This window comes from Hylobates moloch, unplaced genomic scaffold (assembly GCF_009828535.3).
Source record: "Hylobates moloch isolate HMO894 unplaced genomic scaffold, HMol_V3 SCAFFOLD_6, whole genome shotgun sequence".
NCBI classification, from domain to species: Eukaryota; Metazoa; Chordata; class Mammalia; order Primates; family Hylobatidae; genus Hylobates; species Hylobates moloch.
This window is the reverse complement of record NW_026652281.1, coordinates 104,548,371-104,567,129: the sequence shown is the minus strand read 5'-3', so window position 1 is coordinate 104,567,129 and position 18,759 is coordinate 104,548,371. Positions and strand designations below refer to the sequence as shown.

The 18,759-nt window shown below is 42.7% G+C and overlaps 1 protein-coding gene across 7 annotated transcripts in view; it reads right to left on the bottom strand.

Moving 5' to 3' along the window:
• Positions 1–18,759, bottom strand: part of TANGO6 (transport and golgi organization 6 homolog) — a 241,790-nt gene that overhangs the window by 131,273 nt on the left and 91,758 nt on the right. The window contains exon 14 of one of the 7 annotated variants that reach the window (XM_058441150.1): positions 14,750–15,190. The exons of the other annotated variants lie outside the window; for them this stretch is intronic. Coding sequence (XP_058297133.1) covers positions 15,171–15,190 — 20 coding nt within the window. The 3' untranslated portion in view covers positions 14,750–15,170. Of the gene's footprint in view, positions 1–14,749; positions 15,191–18,759 lie in introns of those variants that run through there. 7 annotated transcript variants of the gene reach the window in all.

The window sequence follows — 18,759 nt, the reverse complement described above, 5'->3', positions numbered from 1 at the left end:
GCCATTCTCCTGCCTCAGCCTCCCGAGTAGCTGGGACTACAGGTGCCTGCCACCATGCCAGGCTAATTTTTTTTTTTGTATTTTTAGTAGAGACAGGGTTTCACCATGTTAGCCAGGATGGTCTCGATCTCCTGACCTTGTGATCCACCCGCCTCGACCTCCCAAAGTGCTGGTATTACAGGCATGAGCCACCGTGCCCGGCCGCTTTTTTGACTCTTTATTTTATTATTATTATTTTTTTGAGACAGAGTTTTGCTCTTGTTGCCCAGGCTGGAGTGCAATGGCGCAATCTTGACTCATCACAACCTCCGCCTCCCAGGTTCAAGCAATTCTCCTGCCTCAGCCTCCTGAGTAGATGGGATTATAGGCATGCACCACCACACCTGGCTAATTTTGTATTTTTAGTAAAGAAAAGGTTTCTCTATGTTGTTCAGGTCTCGAATTCCCGATCTCAGGTGATCCGCCCTCTTTTTTGACTCTTTAAAGACTATGTTTGGCTGGGCGCGGTGGCTCATGCTTGTAATCCCAGCACTTTGGGAGGCCAAGGCGGGCGGATCACGAGGTCAGGAGATCGAGACCTAGGTGAAACTCCAGTCTCTACTAAAAATACAAAAAGTTTGCTGGGTGTGGTGGCGGGTGCCTGTAGCCCCAGCTACTCGGAGAGGCTGAGGCAGGAGAATGGCATGAAGCCGGGAGGTGGAGCTTGTAGTGAGCCGAGATCACGCCACTGCACTCCAGCCTGGGTGACAGAGCGAGACTCTGCCTCGAGGAAAAAAAAAAAAAAAGACTATGTTCAAAGTAATCAATAAAAATAAGTTCATTTAAAAAACTAGAAAGAAGATATGAAAATGTATATTAATCTCTAGTGGAAGCTCTAATTAAAGAGAATAACAAATGATGGTTAACAGAAGTGGGAAGGCACAATAAAATTTTCCTCCTAAGAAAAGAGAATCACCAGTCTGATTGTCCTCTCTTGCAGATCTAAGTCACAAAGATAATAAAGAACTCTAAAGAGAAGGAAATACCAACCACCCTTTAGCAGGATACTTCAGTTGTTACGCATGTGAGACCTTTTATTATGATGGAAACTAACAATAATTTTAGCTCTAAGAATTCAGGAAGTTGCACAAACTGGGGAAGTTGGCTATTAAATAAAGGAAGTATGGGGAACTCAACTGAATAGCTGGGCTGTCTTTGTAATTAGAGTAAATGATTACGTCTAGCATGCCAATTTGATATTTAGTTTCTCTAAAGCTCCAAAGTTGTGTTAACTGTGGACAGGCCCCAACAAATTTATATTCAGGATAAGGGAATGTTACTTAGGCCTGAGGAAAAAACAGGGTTAGACTAAAGAGCTACTGAAGCATCCTGCTAAAGGGTGATGTTTTCTTCTCTTCAGAATACTTTATAATCTTTGTGACTTAGAGCTGCAAGAGAGGACAATTACAGATTGGTGATTACCTTAATCAGGAGGAAAATTTCTTTGTGCCTGACACTTCTCTTAACCATCATTGAGTGTTCTCTTGAAAATTTGTAAGAACCATACCCAGAGTCTGTCTCTTTAAATCAAGATCCAAATAATATATCTGAACACTAAGATGATGCCAATATATTTCCTTAAAGTGTTTTCTAATTCCCATTTTGGAGGGGAAAAAGTAAAAACATGTGAATAATCTATATTTACTGACAGCCATATTTACTGGAAGCCATTTGGATCATGAAATATTAATAAATAAAAACATAACAGCAAAGACACTAATACTGAATGTTTTCAATATGCCATGTACAGTCCTAGGCGCTTTACATGCATTCATCCATTAATGTTCCCAACAATCATTTGAAGTAGATACCACTTGAGAGAGAAGCTGAGGCACAAAGAGTTGAGGAACAGAGAGGTGAAAATATGGCCCAAGATGACAGAGCTGCCATGTGGTGGGGCAGGACTGCAAACCTGCATGCTCAATCACTCTGCTACATGACAGCCCACCTGGCAGCAGTGCCTTGGAGAAAATAAACTACTGGAATCATACTAGCTTTGCAAATCCTAACCCTCAAGATAGCAAACCTCACAGTTTCAAGTATATAAGGTCAGCCTCACTCCAAAAAAAATCTCCTTTCTCATGGACTCCAAGGTTAGCATAAGGAGAGGAACTCTGCATCCCACATGCACAGCCAGCATCCTCCACTGTGGCTAGCTGGGCTTCACAGGGACTGCTTTGTTCCTAGTTGATATCTTTGTTTAGTATGTGGAAAAGGGAGGTAGTAATGTTAATGAAATTCACGAATGATTCTAACTTGAGGTGCTGCCAACATTAGGGATAATGGAAAAGCTATATGAAAGAAAATGAAGAACTTGGATTTTAATGAGTTTCAGCTTTTTAACCAGTGATTCTCAAACACCTCCACTCCACAACATCTTTATAGGCTACTGCAAGCCCCCTAAATCTCTTGTTCTACTACACTCAAACAAATAAAATAGAACAAATCCAAAAACACAGCTGGAGACACAGTGGCTCATGCCTGTAATCCCAGCACTATGGGAGGTTGAGGTGGGTGGATCACTTGAAGCCAGGAGTTTGACCAGCCTGGCCAACATGGTGAAACCCCGTCTCTACTAAAAATACAAAAATTAGCCAGGCATGGGGGCGTATGCTTGCAATCCCAGTTTCCTGGGAGACTGAGGCAGAATTGCTTGAACCCGGGAGGAAGAGGTTGCAGTGAGCCAAGATTGTGTCATTGCACTCCAGTCTGGGTGACAGAGTGAGACTCTGTCTCAAATAAAATAAATAAATAAGTAAAAATAATAATTAATTAAATAAAAAATAAATTAAAAAACACCACTGGAAAGCTTACAGGCAGCTGTGCTGGGCTGCCTCTATCAAATACCTGTGAATGAATCCCAGAGGGGAAGGAGTGAGAGAGCAGAAGTCAGGAAAACTGTGCCTTAAGAACACCATGATAATCAGCGTTCTGGAATACGTACAGAAAAAAAAAAAAAAAAAGCTGCCCTAACTGAAGGCATAAAGAAGGAAGGGAAAGAAATGGCAATTACCGCTGCATTGAAAGTAATCACTGCCCTAAGCATTCAGTGAAACTTATAATTCAGCTGATCACAGGTAAGAAATAAAGAAGACAGGCGTCATTCATTTGATTTTCTTTATGTAGCTTTCAAAGAGTGAAAAAGCACATATATATTCTCTTTATGCTATCAAAAGAAACAGTTACCGGTAAAAAGAAAAGAGGGGCTTCTGATATCCAATAAAATAATGGGTACTTCTCTGTCAGCCAAATTTAGGTAAGAAAACAAAACATTCCTCACATCTCCTAAAAATCTTGAGATGGGTGGTCCAGGCAGGAGGAGAACCACCTGAACTTCAGGTTTATTTTTCCCCTAGGTTTTCTACTGACATTTCACCTCAAGCCTATGCAAAGAAAAGCTGCAGAATCAGCAGAGCTGACTGACCTGTCAGGTTCTCGCTAGTTTAGAAAAAGCCAAAGGCTTCCACGGAGAGTTGCCACCTGGCCTAAAGTTCTGGCAAGACAGGGCTGATCTTTCACATCCTCCAAGTGTCGTGAGAAAAGCTTGGTGGGCTAGGAGATGTGCCCTGTGTCTGGGGCACCAGCCAGTGACAGAGGCAAGGTGGAAACTCTTCCTCAATTCTCCATTTTTTCCTTATTTTTATTTTTATTTTATTTTATTTTGAGATGGAGTCTTGCTCTGTAACCCAGACTGGAGTGCAGTGGCGTGATCTTGGCTCACTGCAACCTCCACCCCCTGGGTTCAAGCAATTCTCCTGCCTCAGCCTCCTGAGTAGCTGGGATTATAGGTGCTGCCATCCCAGCTAACTTTTATATTTTTAGTAGAGACAGGGTTTCACTATGTTGGTCAGGCTGGTCTCGAACTCCTGACCTCATGATCCACCCACCATGGCCTCCCAAAGTGCTGAGATTACAGTCGTGAGCCACCACACCCAGCCCATTTTTTCCTTATTTAACCCTAACAGATGTCTTGATGACATGATTAGGCAAGTCTTTGTGATAGGTGCTCCAGGCTAGCAGTGGCTTGGAAAAAGTGATCATTGTGAAATAAGCAAACATGACATGCAGGACTTTAAAGCTGTAGCGTCACATGGAAACCAAACAGAACTACTGTAAAACTCTTCCAAAGAGTTCTTTCCTAAAATATGAAAATACACACATAAACACTCTGCCTATAATTTCAGGGAGTTATCCAACCTAATCAGGCACCCTGTAGGGTTCTACACAGGGGTTAACTTGACATTAACCCCTCAGGTTAAAATCCTGTGTTTAGTTAGATATAACAGGACACTTGTTTTTTTAAATTTAGAGACAGGGTCTTACTCTGATAACCAGACTGGAGTGCAGTGGCATGATCATGGCTCACTGCAACCTTGAACTCCTGGCCTCAGAAGATCCTCCTGCCTCAGGCTCCTGAGTAGCTGGGACCACTGGCAAGCACCACCATACCCTGCTAAAATATTCAAAAATGCTTCGTAGAGACAGGACCTTGCTATGTTGCCTAGGCTGGTCTTGAACTCCTGGTCTCAAGTAATCCTCCCCCATCTCAGTCTCCCACAGCGCTGGGATCACAGGCATAAGCCATTGTGCTCATCCCGGACATCTATAAATAGAGGGAAAGCCTCTTAAAAATCTGTTTCTGCAATTAAAAGAGGTTTTTTTTCTTTTTCTTTTCCTTTCTTTTTTCTTTCCTCCCTCCCTCCCTCTTTCTCTCCCTCTCCTGCTTCCTTCCTTCCTTTCTTTTTTTTTTTTTTTTTTGAGTTTCGCTCTTGTTGCCCAGGCTGGAGTGCAATGGCGCGATCTCAGCTCATCGCAACCTCCGCCTCCCAGGTTCAAGCAATTCTCCTACCTCAGCCTCCCGAGTAGCTGAGATTACAGGCATGCACCACCACGCCCGGCTAATTTTGTACTTTTAGTAGAGACAGGGTTTCTCCATGTTGAGGCTGGTCTCGAACTCCTGACCTCAGGTGATCCGCCCACCTCACCCTCCCAAAGTGCTGGGATTACAGGCGTGAGTGACTGCACCCGGCTCATACACTGAAATTTTTAATTTAATTTGATTTTTTTTTTTTTGAGATGGAGTTTCCCTCTTCTTGCCCAGGCTGGAGTGCAATGGTGCAGTCTTGGCTCACTAACAACCTTTGCCTCCCGGTTCAAGTGATTCTCCTGCCTCAGCCTCCCAAGTAGCTGGGATTACAGGGGCCTGCTACTGTGCCCGGCTAATTTTTGTATTTTTAGTAGAAACGGGGTTTCACCATGTTGGCCAGGCTGGTCTCGAACTCCCTGACCTTAAATGATCTACCCACCTCAGCCTATCAAAGTGTTAGGATTACAGGCGTGAGCCACTGCATTTGGTCTGAATTTTTAATTTTAGTTATTCTACTTTTTACTTTAAGACATTCCATTTCATTTTTCAAATCTATTAGATAATTGTTTTTTCCTATTCCCTGAAGATATTTTCAAACTTATCTTGTATTTCTATAAATATAATAAGTATGGTTACTTCATAATTTGTATGTGACAATTCCAACATCTAAAGTCTTATGCTTGCTGGGCATGGTGACTCACGCATGTAATCCCAGAATTTTGGGAGGCCAATGTGGGCGGATGATTTGAGGTTGGGAGTTCGAGACCAGCCTGGCCAACATGGTGAAACCCAGTTTCTACTAAAAAATCCAAAAATTAGCCAAGCATGGTGCTGGACACTTGTAATCCCAGCTATTCAGGAGGCCGAGGCACGAGAACTGCTTGAACGGGGGAGATGGAGGCTGCAGTGAGCCAAAATCACACCACTGCACTCCAGGCTGGGTGAGAGAGCGAGACACTGTCTCAAAAAAAAAAAAAAAAAAAAAAAAAAAAAAAAGTGTGTTATGCTTGGTTATTTTGTGACTATGTACTAATTATTAGCCTTAAATAATTATATGGGAGAAGGAAGAAATGGGGAATTATTGCCTAATGTTACAGAGTTTCTGTGTGGGCTGATGAGAAAGTTTTAGAAATAGTGATAATGACTACATTATCAATACAACTAATGACATTGAATTGTAGATTTTTAAATAATTAAAATGGCCAACTTTATGTTGCTATACACACATGCATGCACACACACACAAAGCTACAATAAAATATTTTTTAATTATTAAAAAATTTAAAAATTAAAGTAAAAATAAAAAATGACAATGAGGATTCTTCAAGATCTAGGATGAAGGAGCCTTCTTCCATAGGAGATATGCTTTCATTTCTGCAAGACTCTTATAGACACTACAGGTGTAGAAACATTTTAAATTCTAATTCCCTGCTTGAGATTTCCTGAATCCCAATAAAGCAAGTCAGCAGAAGAGGTCCATTCCGTGATCATAACCTCTCAAATGTAGGTTTTCTTTTTCTTTTCCTGTTTTTTCTTTTGAGACAGAGACTTACTCCATTGCCCAGGCTGCAGTGCAGTGGCACAATCTCAGCTCACTGTAACCTCTGCCTCCTGAGTTCAAGTGATTCTCCTGCCTCAGCCTCTCGAGTGGCTGGGATTACAGGTGCCTGCGACCACACCCGGCTAATTTTTCTATTTTTAGTAGAGTCAGGGTTTCACCATATTGGCCAGGCTAGTCTCAAACTCCTGACCTCAGATGATCCAACTGCCTCAGCCTCCCAAAGTGCTCAGATTACAGACATGAGCCACTGTGCCCGGCCTCAGATAGAGGTTTTCTTTCCTTATTCCCTCCTGCTCTGCTTAGTGCCAAGACAAGTCTACTCCCAGACCCTTGGGAATAGGTGAAGGTACTTGAAGGTACACCTGGAGGCGTATTCCTTAGAGGGTCTAAGCTTAATGTTGGAGGGCCTTCTGTTAGACTCCTACTTCAAACTGGGTCTGGGCTTTCATTTCTGCAACTTGCCCTTCAAGGCCATGAAACCCACAGCTTAATTTCAAGCAAATGCCCTCAGAGTAAACGCAGGTTCTTATGTTCAGTTCACCTCATAGAGTTCTAGTTTTCTCTTTAGATGCTGGCTTGGTTATTCCCTGTTTTCTTATGAGCTCTTTAATGCTTTTAAAGTGTTTTAAATATGTTACCCTATATAATAGTTGTTTTTATTTTTTGTTTTTTGTTTTTTTTGTTTTTGTTTTTGAGACAGAGTCTCACCCCACTGCGCAGGCTGGAGTGCAGTGGTGCAATCTCGGCCCACTGCAACCTCCGCCTCCTGAGTTCAAGCAATTCTCCTGCCTCACCCTCCCGAGTAGCTGGGATTACAGGTACCCACCACCATGCCCAGCTAATTTTTGTATTTTTAGTAGAGATGGGGTTTCACCATGTTGGCCAGGCTGGTCTCGATCTCCTGACCTCAGGTAATTCTCCTGCCTTGGGCCTCCCAAAGTGTTGGGATTATAGGTGTGAGCCACCATGTCTGGCTTATATAATAGTTATTTTTAGCTGAGTTATCTCATTATTACTGGAAGTGGAAGGCAGATATCTATTTTTTTATAGAATATGTATAGTTTGAACTTAAGATTTGTATGTTTTAATCTACCTGACAAATATGCTGCATGTTAAGGTTTCTTTGTATTAGTAATAGTATATCAGACTTTCCACTGATAAATTCTATCATTCTAAACAAGTATATTCACTCCTGAATCTTTCTCCTTTATACTGTTGTCTCACTGAGTAATTTAAATTGAATTTATTTTCACATTTTCACGTACAATTTTTGACCCAGTGACCCAACTGATCGTCTCAGCATCTTAATAAGTGCTGCAAGTAACAGCTTCTAATAAGTATGAGTGAAAGATCAAACACCACTGTGCCACTGCAGTCACAGTAAGGAGCAGAGCAGGGTTGCTCTATGAGCTGTCATTTTCCTTGTATGTCCTCTGTTATGAATGGCATCTGGATAGATATATCCTGGATGAAATTCTGCTCCTAGCTTAACCATTTGATTGCTGAATTGCAAGACAAATTAGATACATTCAATTTTATCTAATTAGTATTCTCTGACTTAATAATTTTGCGAACTGAATCACTTTACAAACTAAATATAGAAAAGTTATTATTATGGTCTGGTTTCCAAGCAACCATTTCATTAAGAAAAGCTCCACTTGGGAAAAACATCTGTTTGTCAGTTAGGTTTCTGCTGTCATATAATTTTACAGTGAAAAAGCCATGGTCATTCTGTGCTTTAGTAATCCCTAGTTGTGAAAAGGTCAACGGGGGGTACTACACCGAGGGAAGCCATCTGTTTCAATCTGTACTAGTCCCTGAACCTTGTTATCATGAAACAATTCTGTTTCCCTAAACAGCCATGTAATTTAAAAAAACATTCTCTTCTTATTATAAAAGCAATACATGTTCATATTAGAAAATGTGAAAAATATAAAAGACACAAGAAAATAAAAATCACCTGAGTTTTTTATGCCTTCATGTTAGATCTCATTTGAAAATGGATTCCACTGCTAAAAAATTACTTAAAACCCACTGGCCTAAAATAATGCCATATGGTTTTACCTTTTTCATCTGCAATTAGGACATTTTTCATAATGGTTAAGGGTTGTGTGTTGGACAACCAAGCTCAGAAATTTGTACAGATATCCAAACATTCTCATTGCATTTCATGAAAGTAGGCTTAAGGAGAGACTGAATTCTCCATCACTGGTGAAGAGGTGAGGAAGGGTGTGTGTGTGGCATAACACATGAAATGTGGTATAAAACTTTCTTGCGGCCGGGCGCGGTGGCTCACGCTTGTAATCCCAGCACTTTGGGAGGCCGAGGCGGGCGGATCACGAGGTCAGGAGATCGAGACCACGGTGAAACCCCGTCTCTACTAAAAAAATACAAAAAATTAGCCGGGCGCAGTGGCGGGCGCCTGTAGTCCCAGCTACTCGGAGAGGCTGAGGCAGGAGAATGGCGTGAACCCGGGAGGCGGAGCTTGCAGTGAGCCGAGATCGCGCCACTGCACTCTAGCCCGGGCGACAGAGCGAGACTCCATCTCAAAAAAAAAAAAAAAAAACTTTCTTGCTAGGCAGGTATATGGCCTGACAGTGAGTTCTCAAATCTTTTTTTTTTCTTTTGAGCAGCAGAACTTTGTTTTTCCATGAAATCTTAAGAGAGGGCTTGATGAAAGAGAGAAAAGGAGAGCCATCTGGTTAGAGTGGGTTGCCTGATGCTCCAAACCCACTCACTCATGCCCCTCCTCACTGATCCTAAGGGTCTGCAGGGCACAGGCGTTCAGGCAGTTCTTGTCTCCTGCTCCTCCCTGCCGTAGTCCTGCTGTTTTGCTGTTCCGCATCCTGCAACACTCTTTACTCCTTCCTTTTTTTTTTTTTTGAGACAGAGTCTTGCTCTGTTGCCCAGGCTGGAGTGCAGTGGCACGATCTCAGCTCACTGCAACCTCTGCCTCCTGGGTTCAAGCAATTCTTCTGCCTCAGCCTCTCAAGTAGCTGGGATTACAGGCATGCACCACCACACCCGGCTAATTTTTTTTTGTTTTTTTTTTTTTGTATTTTTAGTAGAGATGAGGTTTCACCATGTTAGCCAGGCTGGTCTCGAACTCCTGACCTCAAGTGATCCACCCACCTGGGCCTCCCAAAGTGCTGGGATTACAGGCATGAGCCACTGTGCCTGGTCTCCTTCCCTTCTTTACTAGGTTAATTCCTAATTACCCACAGATCTTAGCTGATGGGTTACTGCCTTGTTCCCTCGCTGTCAGGGAAAATGCCCCTAAAACATGTTTAGTGAAGCAATTAAATACATCTTAATTTCATGGTTTCTGGGGCTCATTTCAAGTCCTTCTCCTCTTATTCATATAGACTAGCTGTGACAAAGGCAGGTCTCACACCAAGAAGGCAGTGTGAGATACCTCCAGGTAGAGTCAGTTGCTTAAATGTCTACTTTACAAGCTATTAAGGAGGTATAAGTATCTTCCCTGCAGAATAGCTATTTAAATTTTGCCCTGGAGCCACGCTTTCTCTAGTAAAGCTGGAATTTGAAGGCAAGTTAAGGAGGATGGAGTTAGTGAGAGAACACCATGTAACTTTTATTTAGAGCACCTGTCAGAAACCATGTTTTACATTTATGTGATTTTGTATCATTTGCTCTTCTCCAACTGTAAACTCCAAGAAGGCAGGACATGACTGTTTTTCTCAGTGTTGTACCTTGCACAAAGGCGGGTGCAGTGGCTCACGCCTGTAATCCCAGCACTTTGGGAGGCCGAGGCAGGTGTATCACCTGAGGTCAGGCATTTGAGACCAGCATGGCCAACATGGCGAAAACCTGTCTCTACTAAATACAAAAAACTAGCTGGGTGTGGTGGTGCCTGCCTGTAATCCCAGTTACTCAGGAAGCTGAGGCAGGAGAATCGCTCGAACCTGGGAGGCAGAGGTTGCAGTGGGCCAAGATCGTGCCACTGCACTCCAGCCTGGGAGACAGAGCAAGACTCCGTCTCACACACACACAATAATAATAATAATAATAATAATAATAATAATAAATATCTGTTGAGTGAATGAATAAACATTTTAAGCCATTAACAACAACAACAAAAAGAAAACCCTAATTGCCAAAGATAACATTTTACAATTCTCTTTTTGTCCCTATTTAAAGGTTATCAATAGTGGAAAACAAAAGTTGAACACAAAGTACAAAAGTGGTTCCAAAACAGCTTTCTCCTAAGAAACACCTTAGCAATCATGTCCCAGCAGGTGGACAGAGAGATGACCTAACGAGGTCTTTGGCAGCTCAAGGAGTTGTGATTCATTCCCTGAGGCTCAATTCATTCCCAACCTTCAATCTTCCTCTGGGGCAGCAGAGATACCACATGGTCAGGAAGCACAAAAGCCTAATGTAAAAATCTAAAAATGTGTTGCCCAAACTGTACAGACACCATTTAAGTGTACTTTCCACCACTGCCAAGATCTCAACGTGACCTGAGAGGGGGTAATTGATGTTTCATTCAGTTAAAAGTTTTAAAGTTATGATTCACCAACAAAAGGAACTATGTCAGTGTTAATAAAAAATATAATTGGGCTTACTAAGTGTGTGAACAGCTTCAAGTATCATCTTAATCACATCTGGTGAGATTAGGAATTTTAATTTGTATTTGAGATGAAGGGTGACATAGGCTGCTTGCTCTTTAGTTGGGGAGGGAAACGCAAAAGCAGGGTGCTCCTCCAGCTGATACTGCAATATAGCTCCAGTAAAAACCATGGATTCCTTAGAGAGTGTGGGATGCTGTACTTAAGGAGAAGTATGAAGAGGGACTTGCTGTTTTACTTACAAGCTCTCTCACTACTCTATCCTCCTTAACTTGCCTTCAAATTCCAGCTTTACTAGAGAAAGGGTGGCTCCAGGGCAAAATTTAAATCGCTGTTCTGCAGGGAAGGTACTTAGACCTCCTTAATAGCTTGTAAAGTAGACATTTAAGCAACTGACTCTTTACCCGGAGGTATCTCACGCTGCCTTCTTGGTCATGAATCCTGCCTTAGTGACAGTTAGTCTATATGAATAGGAGGTGAGGGACTTTAAAGGAGCCCCAGAAGCCATGAAATTAAGAAGTATTTAATTGCATCACTAAAAATGTCATGATCCATGGTTCCACGGTTTAATTTTACTATCCATAAGAGCAGAGGCCGGCCGGGCGCGGTGGCTCACGCCTGTAATCCCAGCACTTTGGGAGGCCGAGGCGGGCGGATCCCACGGTCAGGAGATTGAGACCATCCTGGCTAACATGGTGAAACCCCGTCTCTACTAAAAATACAAAAAATTAGCCAGGCTTGGTGGCCGGTGCCTGTAGTCCCAGCTACTCGGGAGGCTGAGGCAGGAGAATGGCGTGAACCTGGGAGGTGGAGTTTGCAGTGAGCTGAGATCGCGCCACTGCACTCCAGCCTGGGCTATAGAGCGAGACTCCATCTCAAAAAAAAAAAAAAAAAAAAAAAAAAAAAAAAAAAAAAAAAAAAAAAAGAACAGAGGCCATGGTGTTTTGACAAAGGTGAGAAAATGAAATGGAGAAAGGAAGGAAGTACAGAGGCATAAATAAGGGCCTTGGCTTTGGAGTTGAATCCAGCCTCTATCACATACTGGTTGACCAAGCAGTAACCTCCTAGCCTTGGTCTCTTTGTCTGAAAAATGGGAGATGAAGATACCGACTCCTATACCTTGCCTTCATGCCCATTTTGCTCCACTAACAACCAGAACTGCTTCCCTTCCATTATACTTTATATTTGCCCCCACCTTTTTTTTTGAGACAGGGTCTCTGTCACCCAGGCTGGAGTGCAGTTGTACGATCACAGCTTGCTGCAGTCTTGACCTCCTGGGCTCAAGTGATTCTCCCACCTCAGCCTCCAGAGTAGCTGGGACTATAGGCATGCGCCACCACACCTGGCTAATTTTTAAAATTTTTATAGAGACAGGATTTTGCCATGTTGTCCAGGCTGGTCTTAAACTACTGGGCTCAAATGATCGCCCACATCGACCTCCCAAAGTGCTGGGATTATAGGCAGCAGCCACAGCACCTGGTCTGGCCCCACTCTTGAACATCTTCCTACTTTTGCTTTTCCCTCAGCTTCAATCCCCTCACACTCATTTGAGGGTCTAAATCCTGCCCACCCATCTTTCATAGTCCTGAGAGCTCCATAAAAAACAACAGTACTGTTCTGAGTTTTTAACGTTATTTTTAAATTTTTTTAATTTACTTTTTTTTTTGAGATGGAGTCTTGCTCTATTGCCTAGGCTGGAGTACAACAGTGCCATATCAGCTCACTGCAACCTCTGCCTCCCAGGCTCAAGCGATTCTCCTGCCTTAGCCTCCCAAGTAGCTGGGATTACAGGTGCCTGCCACCACACCTGGCTAATTTTAGTATTTTTAGTAGAGATGGGGTTTCACCATGTTGGCCAGGCTGGTCTTGAACTCCTGAACTCGTGATCGACCCACAGCCTCCCAAAGTGCTGGGACTACAGGTGTGAGCCACCGCGCCCGTCCTAAATTTTTTTTTAAGACAGAGTCTCGTTCTGTCACCCAGCCTGGAATGCAGTGCCGCGATCTCAGCTCACTGCAACCTCCGCCTCCCGGGTTCAAGCGATTCTCCTGCCTCAGCCTCCAGAGTAGCTGGGATTATAGGAATCCATACTATGCCCAGCTAATTTTGTATTTTTAGTAGAGATGGGGTTTCACCATGTAGCACCAGGCTGGTTTCAAACTCCTGACCTCAGGTGATCTGCTTGCCTCGGCCTCCCAAAGTGTTGGGATTACAGGCATGAGCCACCACGCGTGGCCTTTAATTTTTTTAAGTGTACAATTCAGTTAGTTTTAGTATATTTACCAGGTTGTGCAATAATCACCACTATCTAATTCGTAAACATTTTCATCTCCTCACAAAGAAACCTCATATCCATTATCAATCACTCCCCACTCCTCCATCCCCCGCATCCTCTGACAACTATTACTCTACTTTCTGAATTTATACACTTGTCTGTTTTGGATATTTCATACATATAGGAATCACACAACACATGGCCTTTTGTGTCTGGCGTCTTTTCTTTACCATATTTCCAAATTCATCCACGTTGCAGTATGAATCAATACTTCATTCCTTTTTATTGCCAAATAATATTACACTGTGTACATATATCAGATGTTATGAATCCATTCATCAGGCGGTAGATATTAATATTTATGTTGTTTCAATTTTTCAGATATTATAAATAATGCCTATACATATAAAAATATAAACTTTTGTGTGGACATATGTTTTCATTTCTCATGGGTATATACCTAGGAGTGGAACTGATAGGTCACATGATAACCATGTTTAACCTTTTGAAAATGGCCAGACTATTTTTCAAAGCAACTGTACCATTTTACATTTCTACCGGCAACATTTTTTCACATCCTCATAATTTGTATTATTTTAAAGTAAGCTTTTTTTTTTTTTTTTTTGAGACAGAGTTTCGCTCGTCTCCCAAGCTAAAGTGCAATGGTGCAATCTCGGCTCACTGCAACCTCCGCTTCCCGGGTTCAAGCGATTCTCCTGCCTCAGCCTCCCAAGTAGCTGGGATTACAGGCACCGACAATCACGCCCGGCTAATTTTTGTCTTTTTAGTAGAGACAAAGTTTCACCATGTTGGCCAGGCTGGTTTGAAACTCCTGACCTCTAGTGATCTGCCTGCCTCGGCCTCCCAAAGCGCTGGGATTACAGGTGTGAGCCATCATGCCTGGCCAAAGTAAGCTATTTTTAAATGCCATTTATTGGCACCCGAAATACAACAGATCTCAAAAGTTCTATACAGAAAGCTACGTGCTTACTTAACTCACGCTCTCAGTAAACTGGATAAATCCCAGGATTTATTTATTTATTTATTTCTCTCTCTCTCTCTTTCTTTCTTTCTTTTTGAGATGGAGTTTTACTATTGTTGCCCAGGCTAGAGTGCAATGGCGCAATCTCGGCTTGGCGCAACCTGCCCCTCCCAGGTTCAAGCGTTTCTCCTGCCTTAGCCGCCCAAGTAGCTGGGATTAGAGGTATGCACCACCATACCCAGCTAATTTTGTATTTTTAGTAGAGACGGGGCTTCTCCATGTTGGTCAGGCTGGTCTCGAACTCCCGACCTCAGGTGATCCGCCCACCTTGGCCTCCCAAAGTGCTGGGATTACAGGCGTCAGCCACCACACCTGGCCACCCAGGATTGATTTCTGAAGCCTCTTTCCTAATGCTCCTAAAACAATGCTGATATTTTCAATGCTGAAACACTAATGATTGTCCTGAGGAAGAAGGGTGGGCAGTGTGTGAGGTAATACATACTCACAGTCCATGTGAAAGATGAGTTTCAAAGATACACACAGAGATTGCTTAAAAATTAACACTTGACACATTGCCAAGTTAGCAAAAATAAAACAAAAATCAAGCATGAGGTCAGCATACTATTAAGTTATAAACAGGGTTGATATGTAGTGAAAGAATTTTCCAAAGGTAGGCCTGGTTCTCCTATACTTGAGACCACTAGGAAATTCAGCCCTTGCATCTTGGGAACAGAAAGAATGAGGGCACTATGATTGATTATTTTTACCTGTGGCAAAAATGTAGACTTCAGAGCCAGAGGCACAAATCCAAATCCTGATGTTGTCATGAGGTATTTGAGTCACTTTGGGCCAGTTACTTAAGCCTCAGTTCCCTCATCTGTAAAATGAGGAGAATAATTCCTAACTTGCAGGGTTGCTGTGACTAGCACATAGATACTCAATAAATGCTAACTTGTCATAATAAATGACAATAATTACTTACTGTCATTTCTCTTTACATCCAAGGCAATCTTGGAAAGTGAAAATAGCTAACAGTGAAGTAGCCAGTTCATCTTTTACTTACATGTAAGTACTAAACTGTTAAATATTCTGATGCAAAGTTGAATGTAGCAATCTTTGATTAATAGAGGAAACCATTGGACAGATATTCCAAAAACGAAGCTAGTGTAAAACTCAAGTGTTGGCTGGGCGCAGTGGCTCATGCTTGTAATCCCGGCACTTTGGGAGGCCAAGGCGGGCGGATCACGAGGTCAGGAGATCGAGACCAGGGTGAAACCCTGTCTCTACTAAAAAAATACAAAAAATTAGCCGGGCGTGGTGGCGGGCGCCTGTAATCCCAGCTACTTGGAGAGGCTGAGGCAGGAGAATGGCGTGAACCCAGGAGGCGGAGCTTGCAGTGAGCCGAGATTGCACCACTGCACTCCAGCCTGGGCAACAAAAAAAAAAAAAAAAAAAAAAAAACTCAAGTGTTGTGGGCTTTGAAATGCAATCTCTGGCTTGGGAGAGGGAAAGGAGGCATTATATATATATATATATATAATCACCTGCACTGTAGTAAGATAAGGTACAACAGACTGGGAATCCCTATAAAATGGCTTGATCCCAGCTCCATCACTCTCCCAACTTTTGTGACTGTAGGCAAGTCAATTCTTCAGTTATAAAAGATGAGTTGTAGGCTGGGCGTGATGGCTCACACCTGTAATCCCAGCACTTTGGGAGGCCAGGGCAGGTGGATCACCTGAGGTCAGGAGTTTGAGACCAGCCTGGCCAACATGGTGAAACCCCGTCTCTACTAAAAACACAAAAATTAGCTGGGCATGTTGGTGTGCGCCTGTAGTCCCAGCTACTTGGGAGGCTGAGGCGGAAGAACTGCTTGAACCCAGGAGGTGGAGCGTGCAGTGAGCTGTGATCACACCACTGCACTCCAGCCTGGGCAACAGAGTGAGACTCTGTCTCAAAAAAAAAAAAAAAAAAAAAAAAGATGGGCTATAATAGCTAGTCTTATTATATTTCAGGCTTGTTGACAGAATCAAAGCTTTCTAGATAATTAAGCATTATTTCATTTTAATAAATATTATTGACGATCATAATACATCTTTTTAATTTTTTTTTTTGAGACGGAGTCTTACTCTGTCGCCAGGCCGGAGTACAGTGGCACAATCTTGGCTCACTGCAACCTCCGACTCCCTGGTTCAAGCAATTCTCTTGCTTCAGCCTCCCAAGTAGCTGGGATTATAGGCACACGCCACCATGCGTGGCCAATTTTTGTAATTTTAGTAGAGACAGTTTCACCATGTTGGCCAGGATGGTCTTGATTTCCTGACCTTGTGAGCCGCCCACCTCGGCCTCCCAAAGTGCTGGGATTACAGGCGTGAGCCACTGCGCTCAGCCTTTAAATTTTAAAGATACAACAACATGGCCAATTTCTATCATCATTTGAAAGTTCTAGAGAAGTAACCTAGTATACTGGGGGAAAAATAAGATTAAGATTAAGAGACCAAGAACATGGTTCAAATTATTTGCAGTGTAATCTTGAAAAAGGAACTTATGTAGGCCTCAGAATTTTCACCTATAAAATGGGGATATCTCACATCACATCCAAAAATTAGCTCAAAATGGATCACAGACCTAAATGTAAGAGTGAAATCTGTACAACTCTCGGAAGTAAACACAGAAATAAATCTTCATAATCTTGGGCTAGGCAATGATTTGTTAGAAATGATATCAAAAGTGCAAGCAATCAAAGAGAAATTAGGTGGGGTACAGTGGCTTACACCTGTAATCTCAGCATTTTGGGAGGCTGATGCAGGCAGATTACTTGACCCCAGGAGTTTGAGACCAGCCTGGGCAACATGGCAAAATCTTGTCTCTACAAGAAATACAAAAATTAGCTGGGCATGGTGGTGTGCACCTGTAGTCCTGGCTACTTGCTACTTGGGAGGCTGAGGTGGGAGGCCAAGGCTGTAGTGAGCCTGGGGAGATCAAGGCTGCAGTGAGCCAAGATTGGGCCACTACATACCAACTTGGGTGAGAGTAAGACCCTGTCTTAAAAGAAAAAAAAAGGCCACACGCGGTGGCTCACACCTGTAATCCCAGCACTGTGGGAGGCAGAGGCAGGCGGATCATGAGGTCAAGAGATCGAGACCATACTGGCTAACACAGTGAAACCCTATCTCTACTAAAAAAATACAAAAAAATTAGCTGGGCATTGTGGTGGGAGCCTGTAGTCCCAGCTACTCGGGAGGCTGAGGCAGGAGAATGGCGTGAACCTGGGAAGCGGAGCTTGCAGTGAGCCGAGATCGTGCCACTGCACTCCAGCCTGGGCAACAGAGCAAGACTCTGTCTCAAAAAAAAAAAAGAAGAAGAAACAGAAATTAGACTTCATCGAAAGTAAAAACTTCTGTGTTTCAAATGACACCATTATGTAAGAGAAAAGACAATCCACAGAATGGCAGAAAATATCTGCAAATCATGTATCTGATAAAGGACTTTTCTCCAGAATATATAAAGAACTGTTATAACTCGATGATAAGAAGGAAAAAAAAAAATTTAAGAATGGGCAAAAAGGCTGGGTGCAGTGGCTCATGCCTATAATCCTAGCATTTTGGGAGGCCAAGGCGGGGGGATCATCTGAGGTCAGGAGTTCGAGACCAGCCTGGCCAACATGGCGAAACCCCGTCTCTACTAAAAATACAAAAATTAACTGGGAGTGGTGATAGGCATCTGTAATCGCAGCTACTCAGGAGGCTGGGGCAGGAGAATTGCTTGAACCTGGGAGGTGGAGGTTGCAGTGAGCCAAGATCATGCCGCTGCACTCCAGCCTGGGCAGCAGAGTGAGACTCCATCTCAAAAAAAAAAAAAAAAAAAAGGGAAAGAATCTGAATAGACACTTCTCTAATGAAGATTTACAAATGGGCAATGAACTCAAAAAAAGATCTTCAACATCACTAGTCATGAGAGAAGTGCAAATCAAATCACAATGAGATACCACTTCACACCCATTAGGGTGGCTATGTGAAAGCTGATCAAACAAATTCGGTCATTTGTCGTACCCAACTAAGAGTTGAGAGGCCAGGGAAACAAAGCATGCAGTCAGTGCACGTAATATTGCCCCAAAAGTGTAATTCCCTACAAGCCCGGCTGCTGAAACTCCCTATTGTGACCTAAAACCAAGAAATAAAAAAAAAAAAAGAAAAAAGAAATTTAAAAAAGTAACCTAAGATCAGTTTTATCTCATAGCTACTGAAACAAACTAGCTGCAACTCTAACACTAGTTTTACCCACCACTGTCACTCCTCAGAGCTTGTCAGCTGCTCAAAACTTTACTAGTGCCAATGAACTTTCTTTCTGGATTAGTATGTAACATTTCTCCTTTTTATAAAATCTCCAAACTTCTTCCTTTTTTTTTTTTTTTTTTTTTTTAGACAGAGTCTTGCCCTGTCACCC